At 35.0% G+C, this 17504-nt stretch overlaps 3 protein-coding genes across 4 annotated transcripts; all 3 read left to right on the forward strand.

Annotated features, from left to right (window-relative positions):
* The first annotated feature begins 5339 nt into the window (after nucleotides 1-5339).
* On the forward strand, nucleotides 5340-8405 carry LOC109178357. Its single transcript, XM_019328010.1, has 4 exons — nucleotides 5340-5847; nucleotides 6952-7401; nucleotides 7507-7822; nucleotides 7917-8405. Exons 1-4 carry the CDS (start codon nucleotides 5440-5442, stop codon nucleotides 8051-8053), a joined length of 1311 nt encoding a protein of 436 aa, XP_019183555.1. The 5' UTR covers nucleotides 5340-5439; the 3' UTR covers nucleotides 8054-8405.
* Nucleotides 8406-10335: 1930 nt separating this feature from the next.
* LOC109178335 (EH domain-containing protein 1-like) lies at nucleotides 10336-15888 on the forward strand. 2 transcript variants are annotated; one of them, XM_019327971.1, is made up of 16 exons: nucleotides 10336-10730; nucleotides 10817-10896; nucleotides 11599-11667; nucleotides 11773-11830; nucleotides 11989-12044; nucleotides 12130-12154; nucleotides 12306-12361; nucleotides 12949-13062; nucleotides 13207-13309; nucleotides 13414-13463; nucleotides 13994-14122; nucleotides 14251-14502; nucleotides 14618-14697; nucleotides 15099-15228; nucleotides 15337-15480; nucleotides 15561-15888. In XM_019327971.1, the coding sequence occupies exons 1-16, from the start codon at nucleotides 10556-10558 to the stop codon at nucleotides 15744-15746; spliced, it is 1707 nt and encodes a 568-aa protein (XP_019183516.1). In that variant the 5' UTR covers nucleotides 10336-10555; the 3' UTR covers nucleotides 15747-15888. The 2 variants fall into 2 exon arrangements, with proteins under 2 accessions (XP_019183516.1, XP_019183517.1); XM_019327972.1 differs by having other exon boundaries at nucleotides 12133-12154.
* Nucleotides 15889-16405: 517 nt separating this feature from the next.
* On the forward strand, nucleotides 16406-17497 carry LOC109178338 (upstream activation factor subunit UAF30). The gene is made up of 3 exons (XM_019327975.1): nucleotides 16406-16505; nucleotides 16641-16849; nucleotides 17033-17497. Exons 2-3 carry the CDS (start codon nucleotides 16676-16678, stop codon nucleotides 17162-17164), a joined length of 306 nt encoding a protein of 101 aa, XP_019183520.1. The 5' UTR covers nucleotides 16406-16505; nucleotides 16641-16675; the 3' UTR covers nucleotides 17165-17497.
* Nucleotides 17498-17504: the final 7 nt, after the last annotated feature.

Genomic DNA, 17504 nt, shown 5'->3' on the forward strand with positions numbered 1-17504 from the left:
CCGAGAATTTTGTAGGAACTGAAGTACCGAACCTTATTACTTTTTGTCCTCTTGTTGTTTGGATAGTATTATACCGCTACTTGTTCCCATTGCTTTTCTTGTTGATGAGTGAAGGATTGATTACACTGGTATTTGAATTTTGCTGTCTTTCAGTTCTCTAGTTTCTGATATTTGGAGTGACTGAGTTTCCTGTATGTATATAGCCATTGATGGAGTCCATAGCTTTATGGATCATGCTTCAAATCTAGTATGTATATGACCTTCAGAAGCTAAGTTTCTTTGATGGGGTGTCATTGACTGATTTGAATGTGATTCTTGATTTTGTACCAAGTATAGTATTCACATATCTAGTAAGTAATTGTTGTGGTTTGATATGCCCAATTATTGGGTAGTTAATATGGTTTTATTGCAGATATATTAGGCTGCTGTTTACAGCTATGCATTTTACTTATTTGGTGCACTCTGTGATTGATACCTTTGTGTCCAGTGTTTGTATCATAAAGGAAATTTTTACAATGTCCTCTTTACTACATAAATAGAAAGGACTGGTGATATTTTTGTGTTATTTACAATCTTGTAAAAATCGGCTTAGGCGGCCGGTTAGGCAACCCTAGGTCGAGGCGATTTTAGCCTTAGGCGGCTTTTAGTTGGTTGACCGACTAACTAGTTGACGACGCCGATTTGACGGGGTTGAGCGCCTAACTTGACTGAGTCGGTGCCTAACTCGGCCGAGTTCACGTTCAACTTGGCCAAGTGGTTTTTTTTGTCTGTAAAGCCACTCCTCTTCTATATTTTTCAATCATGTACTTTTCTTCTATATATTTTTAGTCATGTACTTATCTTCTATATTTTTTAGTCATGTACTTATCTTTTATATTTTTCAGCCATGTATTCAACTAATCATCTAACATATGCAGTTGATTAGTTTGTGAGATTATAACAGTCTAATAACTCCTCATTCTGAGTGGAAAAAGTGGATACGATATGCTCGGATTACTTCACTTAGGCACTGCCTAGGTGCTCTAGGTGCTGGGTGTCCGACTAGTGTCTAGCACATTTTGCAACGTTGGTTATTTATAAGAATGTTACTTGTTTTCTATTTAAAGTACAATACATACTTTATTCGTGTTAGAATAAAGTCTTTGAAATTGATTCTAAGAGATGTGTTTACACGCTTGACAGCCTTACACAAGATCTATCTTAATGTTTAATAGAAATAGAAAAATCATGTTGATATTTATTTGTTGATGGTTAAATTCGACAATCAACCAATTAAAATATGTAATGTTTCTTTTGTTCTGAGCGCACTATAGGGCTTGGTAATTTATTTTAGAATATCAGGGTCGAATTGGACCAAAAATGTCATCTATTTTCTATTTATAATATTTGGGAAAATATGTCTTTGACATTGTAGGATTCTGCCGCCGGAAGGAGTCCAACTTATTCATCTCAGGGCACGGTTTCCGGCCGGCGAGCATTTCCATCCATGTTTGACGAGTAATGAGGCTAAAATGTTTTACATTAGATCGTTTCTAATGAGAATTACAACAAAAATTTATTAATTTATTTTAATGATAATTATAAATACTCTTGATTTTAGTTTACTCAATATCTTATTACAATTATTTAGCATTATCATTCACCTCGGAACTCCATTGAAAACCAACAACTTCGCTTACCTGTAAAACGCAAAGTTGCCAATGTTCCACCAATTAGTATGCGGCAGATAACCGTACCTAAACCAAATCCTTTGACCAAGGAAACGTATTTTTTTTTTTTTTTTTTTTGCCATTGATAGCTTGTAATAACAATAAATAATGAAAAAAAATCAAATAGGTACCTAAACTTTACTCAAAAAGTCAATTAGGTCTCTAAATTTTTTAAAAGTTGCAATTAAATTTATAAATATACCATTTTAGTGTATTGAAATCTAAAAATCGATTCATGACCTAAAATCCTATAATAGCAGGTCATTAGAGTTTCGATGACCCTCCGACCAACTCCGACGACAATCGACCAAACTTTGGCAAACCAGCGAGAAGGTGACCAAAAACAAACCATGGTCGCCTTCTGCTCTAAGAAAAGACAAAAAAAAAAAATGGTCGTCTTTTGGTCTGCTGGAGAAGGTGACCAATTATTGTTGCCTTCTGGTCCGCCGGGAGAAGGCAACCATACAGGTAAACCAAACTCCGTCAGACTAGAAGGTAACCAAAAAAATGGTCGCCTTCTGGTCTGCTGGAGAAGGTTCAAGAGTAGAATTTGGTCGCCTTCTCGTTGGTTCGCTGGAGTTTGATTGGAAAGTCGCTGGAGTTAGTCGGAGGGTCACTGGATCCCTAATGACCTGTTATTATAGGTCATGAACCGGTTTTTGGACTTCAATGCGCTAAAATGACATGTTTATGAGTTTAATTGCAACTTTTAAAAGTTTAAGAGTCTAATTGACTTTTTGAGTAAAATTTATGAACTTATTGGACCATTTTCCATAAATAAATATGTAAACTTAACCTTTGCCAGACTTAATAAATACGGAGTATCAAAATGTTTATCAATACTCTTTTGATCGAACATGCTTCTTGCACTGAAAGGTCATAAGTTAATTCTTATATATCTATTATTTATATATAGTGTCCTACCGGCTTCAATTATTACTATTCAGGTGTAATTGGTTGATTGGATTAAGCGAAGTAAATGCACTTAATCTGTATAAACAAAGGTTATCTGGAGGATCGGAATACATGGACGTCACATGCGTAATGCGTTGAAGACGGGTGTAGATCTGCCCGATTGAATCGATCGGCTGTGCCTGGACACGTCTATGGTTTCGCGGCTGTCTCCATATGATTGTTCTTGTCTTTTTTAGGTTATTTTAGCATGCAAACATCATAGATGTCTGTTTTCCTTAAAATACTTTCATTATTATAATTGTCTTCCAGGCCAAATTGTCTGCTGGCATGAATGCGCATTGCTAGATAGCTTTCATTTGATTTTTTTTTTTTTTTTTTTGAAAGAGCTTTAATTATTAGATTGATTGATAGTCACGGAAAATGTGAACCTGTAATTCACATGGAATGGAGCTTCTGCTAGCTTTTCTTCTTTCTTGATCGTGACTCTGAAGCTCATCCTGTTCACTACATTTGCTCACCACTACAATTTCTCCAACTCAAATTCATCCCATGTTCTTTACTTTTATTCTTCCATTTCATCCAAGAAATATAAGATTCGATTGCTAATAACTAATCAGAGCATATATATATATAATAGTCCTCAAACTATACAATGTAGAGACATGATTGGTATACAATTAAGGGATTCAAAAATTAAACTTTTGACATTTTAAAATAAAGTTAAAAACAGATGTCATTTGACAACGAATAGCTTCCCAAATATGATTTTGCTTTTCTTTTACTTTTAGTAAAGAATTAGTTTAGGTTCATATATAAATTGTCATTTAATTCCACTTGCTTTGATTTGTTCATATTCCAGAATAAGTTATTCCTATCCCAAAGCAGCCACTTGGCATCTTCTTTATGGTAGATGTGACACCAAAAGTTGAAGCAGTTTTCATTATTTTCAGCATCTAATGACTAGATCCAAATATGTAGCAATTTCTTTTCCTTTAATTCTTCTATTGATCGCATTTTGCAGGATTCTTACTCAAACAAAGTTTAGTTCATAGTTACAATTTATTTATAATTTATCTAATTAAATATCAACCAAAAATAATTTTAGTTGTAATATTCTACAATAATATTTAGGCAAATGTTGGTGTATAATTGTGTAACCTTTTAATTTGAATATTTATCAAAAATTCTTGTTTACATCTATCTATCTACCATGTACTTATTAATGTCTCAATATATCTGAATATTATATTTAAAAACATGTGAAGCTCTTGCCAACATCCTTCAAAATTACACTAATATTTATTATTTTTGTATGTACTATATAAATAATGGTGTACGTATTTGTATAAGCAAAATTCTTTGATATAAACTATTCCAATGTATCTTTCAAAATATAAAAAAGATGTGATTTTTTTATTAAAAAAAAAAAAAAAAAAACTATGGCCACACCAATGCAATCAATCATTAAAAGTAGTCTAACACCCTAAGCTTTGAAGCTTATTCAGAGATTATAACCAAGCATATGAAGGCTATGCTTGGCAAACCTAGCTGAAAGTTGAAAAGTTATAAGTTAGGAGCTGAAAAATGAAGAGATGTTAAGTTAGCCGTTATGCTTGAAAGTGTTTGGTAAAATTAGCTGTTTGATAAGCTGATAAATGTTAAAAGACTAAAAAAGCTATCTTCATAAAATTTAAATTAGTCCGTTTACCTATTAAAATTTAACAATTTAAAATAAAATTATTAGCATAATCACGATCTAGCATCTCATAACATCTTCATCATACATATTAGATAATCAATCTTAAAATAATAATAATAATAATAATAATAATAATAATAATAATAATAATAATAATAAAGGATAAAGGTGCGGGTAAAGGATTTGTCATTTTCTAAAAAATGTTTAATAATAATAATAAAGGATTTGTCGTGAAAGTTGCAGGAGAAGTAGAGAGTTTTTAATTGGGAAAGGGTAAATGATGTTATTTCTTTAAAGTAATAAGGATAAAAATGAAAAAAAAAAAGTTAGGAAGCTACTATCTTATTTGGAAACGCTCCAAAATAAGATCTTATTTTAAGTTACAAGCTTATTTTGGGAACATTACTAAATAGAGCTTATAGCTTATTAATAGCTTAAAATAAGCTATAAGCTCCTAATAAGCTTTGCCAAACATAGCCCAATAATAAATATATAAGCTCTTTAAACAAACAATTAACAAACATATAAGTTCTTCAATCAAACATATAAGCTTTTCAAACAAACACGAAGACACAACAAACATATAAGCTTTCTTTGAAAATCAAGCCACTTAAATTATGACATATAATTTGAAGATTAAGCTAAGTCACTTGAATTCCGGAGGCACTTCAATAGAGTATTCAAGGCATCCAAATAAAAAAATCAGAGGACTATACAGAAATCTTATACCTACACCGCATTAGTAATATTTATAATCACAATTTTAAATTTTAATATGTAATTCAATTTTCTTTATTGTCATATATAAATATAAATATTATTGTATAGAAAGTAGTAAATTGTCAATTTTGAAAATCTCAACTTTTACTCCAAAAATAATTCATGACTGCTAGTCTCCTACGTTAATCTTTGTCTTCTACTCTTCTGTACAAGTAACCTTAGAGCACATCAAATTGACTACACTCCAACTCGACTTGGACCGGACCGCCGCACCTATATATAAAACCCAGTTTTCAGCCGAGACCCACAAACCGCGGGGTCTGTTCTCCGCCAATCTCTCTGCGTCTCGCTCGCTCGCTCGCTTCGATTTCCGGCGAAAAAGTAGCGGCTAAAAAGATGGGGGATGAAGGGGAAGCGCTGCTGAAGAAGAAGAACAACAAGGCGCTTGGGCGTAGCAAATCGCACGCGTTCGACGAGCTGCATAGCTTCAGGTCATGGTTGAAATGGATGTGCGTGGATCAGTCGGACCGGTGCTCCACCGCGCTCTCGTGGACCGTCTTCCTGGTGATGACCGTCGGCGTCCCTTGCTTCTCGCACTTCTTCCTTGCCTGCAGCGGCTGCGACAACCAGCACAGTAGGCCCTACGACGCCATTGTTCAGCTCTCTCTCAGTGGCGTCGCCGCCCTCTCCTTCGTCTGCCTCTCCGGCTTCGTCCGGAGATACGGCCTCCGCAGGTTCTTGTTCTTCGATAAGCTCTGCGACGAGAGCGAGGCGGTCAGGAAATGCTACACTGAACAGCTCAATGTAAGTTTTTCTTCTTCCTTTCTTCGTGAATTTTCGTTCTTTATTCCATGATTATGATGATCACCCTTGTTTTAAAACTATAAAGAAATTTGATTCTGTGACCGGAATTTCGACAGTTGTTGAACTCCGGTGATGGATTTAACGGTAAAGATTCATTCTTTGTGAACAGAAGCGTGTGGGTCTTCCCCTGTTTCTGAACTTGCTAATTATTACCAGAAATGGGAATTCTATAAGAACAAGAAAGGATTACTGCATGTTCAATGTTCGTCTCAGAAGGTGCATTACAACTAAGGATACAATATTTAGTAATTTTTGCCGACATTTTGATGATTCTTAGACCAAGCCCATAATTTTTCTTGCACGCAAGTTGTCTAACACTAGAAAGAAAAAGTGGTATCACTAGCTGTAATGCCTGTAAGCATGTAGGGGAAAGAGAGAGCCTTTTGTTGCATAACAGATCAGACTGACAGTTGGATTTTCTTTCCTATAATCATCATTGTTGACTTTGTTTTTTTTTTTTTTTTTTTTTTTTTTAATGATTAAAAAATGTTGCTCTCTAGAACATCCCCAGTAGTGGAAAATAGTTATGGATTGACTGTTAATTGTTATATTCCCACTTCCCAGCATGCTCTTTGTACCCTTCTGGCTTGCTGGCATAGAAATCTGAAAGGAAAAACAAAAGGAATAAGTCTAAAGATTGATATCCTCTTGTAGGGGGTAACCCATCCTGTGTGATCGATGTAAGTCATGCAGTCTTAATCACAGAGTTCTTTGGCTATCTGATTGTCATATCCTACTCAACCGATAGGTAGGTGAAAATTAACCATTTAATCACATTCCTCCATGGTAAGCCACAGCACCACGTCTCGAATCGAGCAGGGGCTGAACTCGGCCAACTTGACCGATGCCCAACATAATGAATTAAATCCACACAATATCACATGTGAACTCTTAAAAATGGATGTTTGTGGTTGGTACTATGCAGAAATAGTATCAACTGAATCAAAGAAATTAAAGTAGGTATTCTTTAGTTGATTGAATATTAGATGAAGGGTAGCATTGAACAACATGAACTGACAGCAATTGTTTCTACTTAACATACAGAGATCAATAAGGATCCTTTTCATCTTTGTCATGCCTTGTCTTGCTGCTGAAAGTGCATACAAGATATGGTGGTACACCTCAGGTGGGACCCAAATCCCATTCTTGGGCAATGCTGTTGTGAGTGATGTCTTTGCCTGCACACTGGAGCTGTGCTCTTGGCTTTACAGGACGGTGGTCTTCTTCCTCGTGTGCGTTCTATTCCGTCTCATCTGCTACCTCCAGATCCTCAGACTGCAAGATTTCGCTCAGGTTTTCCATCAAGACTCCAATGTGGAATCGGTGTTAAGGGAGCACCTCAGGATCAGAAGGTATTTGCGGATTATAAGCCACAGATACCGTGTTTTCATCTTATGGGCATTGGTGTTCATCACAGCTAGCCAATTCGCGTCTCTTCTTGTGACTACACGAGCCACTGCAGATCTCCATATCTACAAGAGTGGTGAACTCGCGGTATGTAGGATTTATTTCTTACTTAGTTAATTTGGCTTTCTCAATTTCATCATTCTTTATCACAAGCACTAAATGAAGAAGTGTCGTTTTTGCCTTGATATGCAGCTTTGCTCTCTCAGTCTTCTTGCTGGCCTCATGATACTACTGAGAAGTGCAACGAGAATTACCCACAAAGCACAAGGAGTGACATGCCTTGCTGCTAAGTGGCATGTGTGTGCAACGATTGACTCGTTTGATACAGTCGAGGCTGAGACTCCACAAATTGCTCAGATGCCTTCAGCAGACTGTGTGTTCCCCGTGACTTCTGATCCATCTTCTGATGCTGATGATGTTGGTGACGAAGAAGACGAGCTAGACAACACAAACTTTGTTCATTCATATGCCTTTAGCACGATTTCGTTTCAAAAAAGACAGGCCTTGGGTAAGTTGACGTTGTTCGAGACAAAAAAGATTTTCATTGCTTTGCTGTCTGTCCATATTACCCAATTAACATTTGTGGTTTGATATGTTGCCAGTTACATATTTTGAGAACAACCGAGCGGGTATTACAATATATGGATTCATGTTGGACCGGTCTTCGCTTCACACAATATTTGGTATAGAATTGTCACTGGTGCTGTGGTTGCTGGGGAAAACAGTTGGCATTTCTTGAATGATGATCAGAACTGCAGCATTGACAGAATTTAATGGATTCAACACATACATAGTTCATGAATGCCAACAGAAGAGCTGGTGATTCAGTTTTGTTGGCACGGTGAAACTTAATATATATATGTATATGTATATGTATATGATGGTGCTGGAGCCTGGGAATGTAAAAGCTATTCAATAATTTGTTGATTCTGATCTTTGGTTGTAGCTCTGTATCCATGTTTTCCCCTTATTAACTGCCAGCCATTATATTCCTGTTATTTGATCTGCAGTGATGTTTTTGGAGAGTTTGGCAATCAAGCATTTGTCTTGTAACTTGTGTCTCTATTTATGGAGAGCCTTATGCAATATTAGGCCATCCCCAATAGGGGGATTTTGCACGAGATTTAAGAAAAAAGTGAGGATGTGGAAGGGAGAGGAGAGAGGAGAGAGAGGGATGAATTGCTTGCAGTAAGTTGGGGATTTTGGTCGGGAATGGGTCCCACATAATTATTGTTAGGCACTTGTTTAGCGCGTTGGGCACAAATTGTGGCTATCTCCATTTTTTTTGTTTCAGATGGGTGCAAAGTGACTGACAAATCAGAATAAGCGCGTGAGCACTTTTTTTTTCCTCATTTCTTTTTTTGTTTTCTTTTATTTTTTTTTCTTTTTCCCTCTTCTACTATTTTCTCTCTCCTAATCACATCTGCAAAATCCCCTCAAAAACTTACCACTATTGAGGATGCCCTTATAATACACTTGTCATTTGATTTACGGAAAAAAACTTGCAGCCATTATTCGAAGATATAAGTTGAGTAAAATTTGCCTAGTGACACGAAATCAATTGTTCAATCAATTTGGTTGAGGTTAGCTTCCAAATAATACACTTGCCTTGGTTATACAGATAATTGTCAATAATAAATATAAAATAACTCTATACATATATGGAAATTAGGTAAAAGATCAGATTTTATAAATCAAGGAATAAAATGTGATAAAAAAAAATTAATAATCGAGGACCAAATATGAAAATGATTCAATAGTTGTGGGACAAATAAAACTGAATTAATATTCAAAATGATCATCGACTATAGTGGTTTTTCTCAATTTCGTCCTAAACGACTTTGGTGATCTAATGTAGTCCCAGACTTTTGTGTTTTCCTTAATTTAGTCTTTCGTGTTTTATTCATTTCATTTTGTGTTAAATAGAGGGACAATTCAATAATTTCAATATTGACATCTCTTTACTCATAGATCTGCGAAGTGCGAAATCCTTCTTTCTTTTACGAATTACTTTAAAACCTGTGAATATAAAGTTTGATTCGTAAGTCTGGGAGTAATTCGTAAAAGAAAGAGAGATTTCACACTTCATAGGGCTGAGAGTAACGAGAAATCAATATTGAAATTATTGAATTGTCTATTTATTTAACATCAAATTGACGAAGTAACGAACGAAGGACTAAATTGAGCAAAAACACAAAAGCCTAAGACTACATTAAGTCACGAAAGTCGTTTAAGACGAAATTTAGATGTATCTTACGTGTATATCTTATGCTTAGTTATGCATATTATGAAAATGGTAAAATGAAGATATCTTAGTAATATGAATTAGGTGTATCTTACGTATATATCTTATGCTTAGTTATGCATATTATGAAAATGGTAAAATGAAGATATCTTAGCAATATGAATTGGGTTGGTATAAATTTTGTATTTAAGAGTCATGAGTTTATTGTTAATACATTTTTAGCCGTGTTTATTGTATATTATTTTTTTATTTTTTCAATCCAATCTACCTATTTTGTGTGATTTATGAGCTATTAGAGAGAAGTGAGTTTACCAAGTGTACACTCTCAAACGACTGCACCATTGAAAAAAGAGTTATATTAGTACTCTCAAATTGTACTCTCTCAATTTTACTTCTAATGTGGCAGGCTTAATAAGATATTTTTTCTATGTGGGTCCCTAAGTGATTTTGTGTGTGAGTACAAGTTGAGAGTAAAAATGGGAGTACACAACATTTTCCTTGGAAAAAAATAGTATATATAATGAGTTATAATGTACTTTAATTTATACTCTCTCGCTTTTATTTTATAAAATGATAAACAGATTGGATATTTTCATCATGTAAGTCCTAAGAAAAGTGTTTATATCAAAAATTTGTGAGAAGAAATATAAGTCCAGAGTAAGAAATATTGGGAGTCCATGTAGGACATATATAATTATGTTGCAAATTCCCATAATAAACATTCCAAATAGTATATATACTCACGTAGTCACGTATTAATTTATAGGTATAATGCTATTTATGCACGAAATGTTTGATGTCCTTGCCGCGAAAGGTCTTGTATAGTTGTATGGAGGATTCATACACACCCTACGAGGATACAAAAAAAGGCGGATTTTCACCAGATTGAGATTAAATGAATCCAGTCTGAATTTTGTATTAACTAAACGTGGTGGAGGGAACAGACGAACATACATACAGTAACTTCTCCGGCGAGGCTGAGTGAATTGTTTGAAGATGATGAACAGTTTTCGAGCTAGTTTCAAAAGGGAGGATTCAAAGGGGAAGACGCTGGATAATAGCAGTTCAAAAGGAAGGGAGTCGTTCCTGGACATCGATGATGCTCCGATTAACCGCTGCTCCAAAGAACACGAGAAGACATATAAGGAATGGTTCGCCTGCGCTGATTCAGGTTAGGTTCATTCAATTTCACGTTATTTTTATCCCTTCCGATGATAATGTCTGCGTTTATGCGTTAATTCGGAATTGATTTTTTAGATGGAGATGGACGCATCACCGGAACCGACGCCACGAAATTCTTCGGCATGGCCAACTTGTCTCGTCAGGATCTTAAGCAGGTTCAATTCAGTTACAAAATTCTTTATCTATTCATAATCACCGTAACGCTCTGCATTGAAGGTTGCTGGTTTTAATTTTTTAAGTTTTTATTTTACCTGACAATGTTTTGGGACAAAATACCAATAGAAATGATATTTTAAATATCCTCACATTCCCGCTCCTTTGGCGCGCACGCGTACGCGAGTCTCCTTCCATTGTCATAAATTAGAAAATGGCGAGTCACTCTAAGATACAAAAGGGGACAAAGTTGGTGTTTATTGGAAAACAAGTTCAATAGTAGCAACTACTCAACAATGATTCCATTGTGTATACTTGCAAGTCATTGATATGCTCATATATACAAGTTTGACCTATTAAATATACTCCATAATTGATATCTGTGTTTTTAATTTGGGGTTACATTGTTAGCTATGTTACAAACTAAACTGAATAGTTTAGCTACTAGAAGGCTCTAGCTTTTTCAGCTTTTGGTAAAAGTGATATGGATTTATATCGTAGGTTCTTTAGTATATTCTACTTTGGGATAGTCACATGCTGCCTTCCAATTGTAGATTTTCATGTATGATGTATTCAATCCATGTGAAAGCCAAGGGATATGCGGATGCCCCCCCTCAAATATCTTTCTCATATTTCTCCCTTTTCAGAACACTCTATTTAAACATATTGGACAATATTGATTTGCTTTTTTCCTTTTCTCCAAGGTCTGGGCAGTTGCAGATTCCAAGAGGCAAGGGTTTCTAGGTTTTAAAGAGTTTGTTACAGCCATGCAGGTTTTCATTCTGTTCTGGACTTTTGCCTTTTATTTTAGAATGATGATCTCTCTCCATGAATGATTCTTTTTTTTTTTTTTTTTGGGATATGATTCCAACATGTAGTTAATCTCTTTGGCACAAGCTGGACATGCGGTGACTACTGATCTCTCAACAACTGGAGGTAACTAATGTATTTAACAATTTTCTCCCTTTCCCTTTGGTAACATGATATCCAACTGATAGGTTACACGATGTATGTAAGTATGTTTCTCTGTGAAATACAAAGTAGATTGTTTTCGTATTGTGAATTTGTGATCATACTATGGAAAATATTTACAGTTGACTTGGAAAATTTGGAACCACCTACCATGGAAGGTTTGGATGCATTATTGGCTGTAAGTCTACTAGATTCACTTTCTGAATGGTACTTTATGTTTACGTACTGTTGAATGATTTAACTTCTTTAATCATTTCACACAGAAGAAAAAGCGTGGTTCTTCTGATGGTAAGATTATTATAGTAGGTGTAATATTTTTCTTTTATCAATTTGATCTCTTTTCCTCCTGTTTTTCATTATTTATATATTTTGCCTTTTGAGGGTGGAAGTAGTGTCAGGGCCAATAAACTTGAATTTAACTAAATTGGCTGTGGTGCAGGAAGTCCTCCCAAGCAATCTTCAACTGGTTGGTTTCAATCTTCAAAATCTACAAAGGTCTCCTTATAAGCTTCAATATATGCTTTGAATAATGAATATCAAGCTTAAGATTCTTCTGCTCCTCTTAATCAGTCATGCATTCTGTGCATTTTCATGAAATCAACTGTTCCCTCACTGATGATGCAATATCCAAGTTCTGCTCACATATTGTAGTATTATTTAGCTAGCAGTCATATACATGACCAACAAGTGCTGAAATTAGTTTTGTGCTGATCTCTTCCCTTGACATAATTTCCCAAAGATATGGGATTTAGTTTGCTAATAATTATGTACTCTTGGAAATGTCAGTTTTTCCCCCTCCAAAAAAGCATGGCCAGCTAATTCATTGCTAACTTTTCTTTTTCACTGGGACTGTATTAAGCTTTTTCCTCTTGACATATCATTATGAAGTACTTCAAATTTTCAAGAGTTAATTTCTGTAATTTATAAATCTTCGCTTATTATTCAATTCATTGTGTTTCTTTATTTTTTTTTCACTCTAATAAGTTTATGTTTTGCATTGATATTAATTTGGTTGTCTAATTCATTTTTCTAGTATTTTGTTCCTGGGATCACGTGACTTTTTCTTCCTTGTATGCTGTCAGATTCCTTTAACGTCTGTTACTTCAATAGTTGATGGATTGAAGAGGTTATACACCAAGAAACTGAAGCCTCTGGAAGTTACATATCGGTTTAATGATTTTGTCTCTCCCTTATTGGTTGGTGAAGTTCTTCTACTATACATAATCATATCTTTTTCTAAAAAGAAAATGTATATTTCATGTTTGATTTTGGGGGAAAATGTTGTTGCATATTTGATATTTGGGATTTGTTCCTATTATTAATGTATTATTTGTTCATAGGCAAATAGTGACTTTGACTGCAAGCCCATGGTGATGCTTTTGGGTCAATATTCTACTGGGAAGACAACTTTCATTAAACATATGCTTAGGAGCAGTTATCCAGGTACCATGTTTACCATACCCTCTTTCTGTTCTTTATTTGCAAGTTGTTTTTGCATTCACTTTCATCTTGTTCGTGCATTCTCATATGGTATTGTAAACTTACAGGAGCTCATATTGGACCAGAGCCTACTACAGATAGATTTGTGGTTGTCATGGTATAATTCTATTTTTATATCTTTGTTATCTGAAGATAAAGTTACTATGTAAGCTCATACACGAGTTTCACTAAATGTTATCTGAGAGGAACTCTTTCTTGCTGCTAATATTAACCTATTAGCAATCTAGATGGCACAGAAAATTGGATTGATGCTTTTTTTAATCTTTTATTTTTAATTTTTAATTTATTTATTTTTAAAGTATAAATAGAAAGCTGCTAGTAGCAATTGTAGTCTCAAGTTAGTTACGGGTATAGAAATTGTTAAATGTTCCTCCACCATATGCTAAGATTGCTAACTGATATTTGTATTAGATTTGCCAGTTGCTAAATTTTGGCAGCTTAATTTCTAGACCTTTTTGGTTTTGCAATGTTACAACTGTTCTTTTACATATGGGAACTTTACTTTTATACTTCCATTCAATTGCCAGTCATTTAACAATCTTCATGTATTTGGGAATCCTAACACTTTATACTGTTGGTCAACTCTATCATTTTGGTCTAAGCAATGTTCAATGGTGATTTTTACAGAATGGACCTGATGAACGAAGTATTCCAGGCAACACAGTAGCTGTTCAAGCAGATATGCCATTTAGTGGTCTTACAACATTTGGAACTACATTTTTGTCAAAATTTGAGTGTTCTCAAATGCCTCATCCTGTGAGCTACTAACCACTTTTTTGCTTATAGAATACCAAAGACCTTCACAAACAGTCAGTTGATTTTATCCTTTTGCTTTTGGGTATTTATTTACTTTTTGGTCCTTGTCATTCTGAATGCTTAAAAAGCTGTTGGAGCACTTAACATTTGTTGACACGCCTGGAGTTTTATCCGGAGAGAAGCAACGTACACAAAGGAGCTATGACTTTACTGGTGTCACATCTTGGTTTGCATCCAAGTGTGACCTCATATTGCTGTTGTTTGATCCTCACAAACTTGACATTAGTGATGAGTTCAAACGTGTGATTTCATCTCTGCGTGGTCACGATGATAAAATAAGGGTGGTTCTGAACAAGGCTGATCAAGTCGATACTCAACAAGTGAGACAGTCAATGCATTTGGAGTTTTTCTTCATTTTAGTTTCAGCTGTCTATGATAATGCATATGCTTTCTATGTTTACTTCTTTTACTTCACTGAGAAATTGTCTACTGCAGCTCATGAGAGTTTATGGAGCGTTGATGTGGTCTTTGGGGAAAGTTTTGAATACTCCAGAAGTTATGCGCGTTTACATTGGGTATGTTCTTTATGATTTTCTCATCATCTTATTATCTCATTGATCTAAACTATCTCCTCACATAATGAACTGATTATGTTTTTATAGGCCGAACAAGTAGAAATATTTTAATTGGAGTTTGAACTCAAATCTTTTGCCTACTCTTGATATCATATTTAAGTGTATTTTGTTTCGAATAGAAGTTTAAACAATTAACAATGATACTTATCTACTTTTTATATTTATATTTAACATATGTCCTTTCCATGCTATATATCAATTTAACATCTAAGAATGCAAAAGATCATTGTTTGGGATTGAAAGTATCTTGCAGTGGATAGATTAAAAATCTTCAAATCTACTTCACATTAATGGATTTGAAATCAAGACTTCAAGTTATGAAAATTTTGTGGGTTTCACAGGTCATTCAATGACAAACCAATAAATGAGAATGCTTATGATGGTCCAATTGGTAGAGAGCTTTTTGAAAAGGAACAGGAGGACCTGCTGAACGACTTGAAAGACATACCAAAGAGAGCTTGTGATCGTCGTGTGAGTTTTAAATGCCCTTTTTTGTTTTGCTCATTATTATCATGCTGTAATAGTTTTTGCATCAGTAAAAATCTTGAACCAAATGTACAAATGCACCGTGTTCTTCAGATTAACGAATTTGTAAAACGAGCGAGATCTGCCAAAATTCATGCGTACATCATAAGTCATTTAAGGAAAGAGATGCCTTCCATGATGGGCAAAGCCAAAGTCCAACAGAGACTTATTGATAACTTAGCAGACGAGTTCCAAAAGGTAGCTCTTCCCCCTTCCTCTCTTTCTCCCTGTGTGAAAGCTCTGAAATGATCTGCTTTGTAACCAACTCGTCCAAACAGGTCCAGAAGGAATACCATTTACCAGCGGGGGATTTTCCAAACGTTGATCAATTCAAGGAAACTTTGAGTGGTTACAAAATCGATAGGTTTGAATATTTGAAGCCTAAAATGATACAAACGGTAGACGACATGCTCGGATATGACATCCCAGACCTTCTCAAGTCTTTCAGGAATCCTTATGACTAGAGAATGCTATTATTGTATATTGTTTTTGTATTATATTATAAGAATCGTGGATGATCTAAGTAGTAGTTATATTTATTCAAAATTAATGTAAGATTATATGTAAGGAGGCGTTCATGTGGATTAAATCTAGAGGTATACTGAAAGTTTGTGTTCAGTTGGATTGCCTCAACCTGATTCAAGCTTTGGTAAACATGAGATTGGATAGGTCTTATTTAGGCTCTATTAGTTTTTTTATTGTAAAACTATCAGTAGTTCATTTTCTTTTTGTGTTTTTCAATATGTTCCTAGATCAGTGAACTAGATCGTCCATACTTTGACTAAGGTAGTTGGTTCTCAATCCAGATATATGAGTTGGGATAATGTTCCCCTCATTTTCTTCATACTTTAATTTAATATATGCAGTTTGAGTTGTTGGTTTTCAAAAAAAAAAAAAAAGTAGGATTATATTTTTCGTTTTTTCAATTACATATCTTTTTTCTTTCTTTCTTTTAACAAGTATTGAACTAGTTTAACCATAAACTGACATTACTTGCTAATGCTACATGGGGCATGCCTTGCAAAATGTCCCATATATTGATTAAAGCCAATTTTGACTAGAGTTGCCAGTGTGATTTTTAAAATATATGGGTCAATTTGTGAACATGAATAACTCGGGGTCCGGGTGAAATTTATTATTCTTTTGTATCGATCAAATTCGGGGTTCAGGAATAGCAGAAAGAGAACCCTCTCGTCTACCCATCAAGTCGGCTACAGCTTGAGGTCAAGCTGTTTGATAAAATTTCTGTTATGGTTCCAGCATGAAACAAGCAAAAAATCTCTTCTTTTTTTGTTTTTGTCTTTGATTATTATCACCATGTGGAGAGGGATTTGATTACGGTTTCTTCTTTACTACAGTTAAAGGAAAATACTTAAGACGAGGGAAGAAGAAAATGCTGCCTCACAAGATGAAGAGCTTCGTTGCGGAAAACCCAAAGAAATTAGGGAACTTAATTAACCTAGTTAATCTCCCTTCAGCACTAAGAGACTTCATGGGTCAGTCCCAGACGTCGCGTTTGGGTTGTTTCAAGCGTATTTGGTCATACATCAAGGAGAACAATCTCCAGGTAATTCAGTCTTTTCTGAATATAATTAACTGGATGTCTCTAATCAAGACTGATGTTTTGATAAGTATAGGGGAGGAGATTGTTTATGTTTATGTATTTGGAACAGCTAAGCTATGGTGTGTTCTTTCTGACTTATTTTCTACCTTGAGACATTGATAATTCGTGATCTTTTGCTTATTCTAGGATCCAAATAACAAGAACTTAGTCAACTGCGATGAAAAACTGAAGAGCATTCTGTTGGGTAAATCCCAGGTTGATCTGGCTGAACTTCCTGCACTCCTCAAGTTGCATTTTCCTAAACCCAACTCAAAATGATTGCTATTATTCAACTATTTTGAGCCTGAGAGGTGCAAACTACTGATCTTTATGGGAAGAGAAGATTGATTCATTTTTCAATTCATTACCAGTTGGAAGAGGTTGAGCTCTCTCTCTATCCCTATCAATTGTTGGCAACACAGAATGCTGGTTTTGGGCACGCTTTTAGCAGCCTCCATAGCCTAGGGCAATGATCAAAGCTGTGTTCTTTGTTGTGTGACCATTGCTTTTATTGTAAGATAACTGATATTGTTTTCTGATGAACATACATATCATTGAGCTTATATTTACGTTTTGATATCAGAAGTCAAAAAATGCAGGCTGGATTATACAGAACATG

The sequence above is a fragment of the Ipomoea nil genome, unplaced genomic scaffold (genome assembly GCF_001879475.1).
Source record: "Ipomoea nil cultivar Tokyo-kokei standard unplaced genomic scaffold, Asagao_1.1 scaffold0813, whole genome shotgun sequence".
Lineage (NCBI taxonomy): Eukaryota > Viridiplantae > Streptophyta > Magnoliopsida > Solanales > Convolvulaceae > Ipomoea > Ipomoea nil.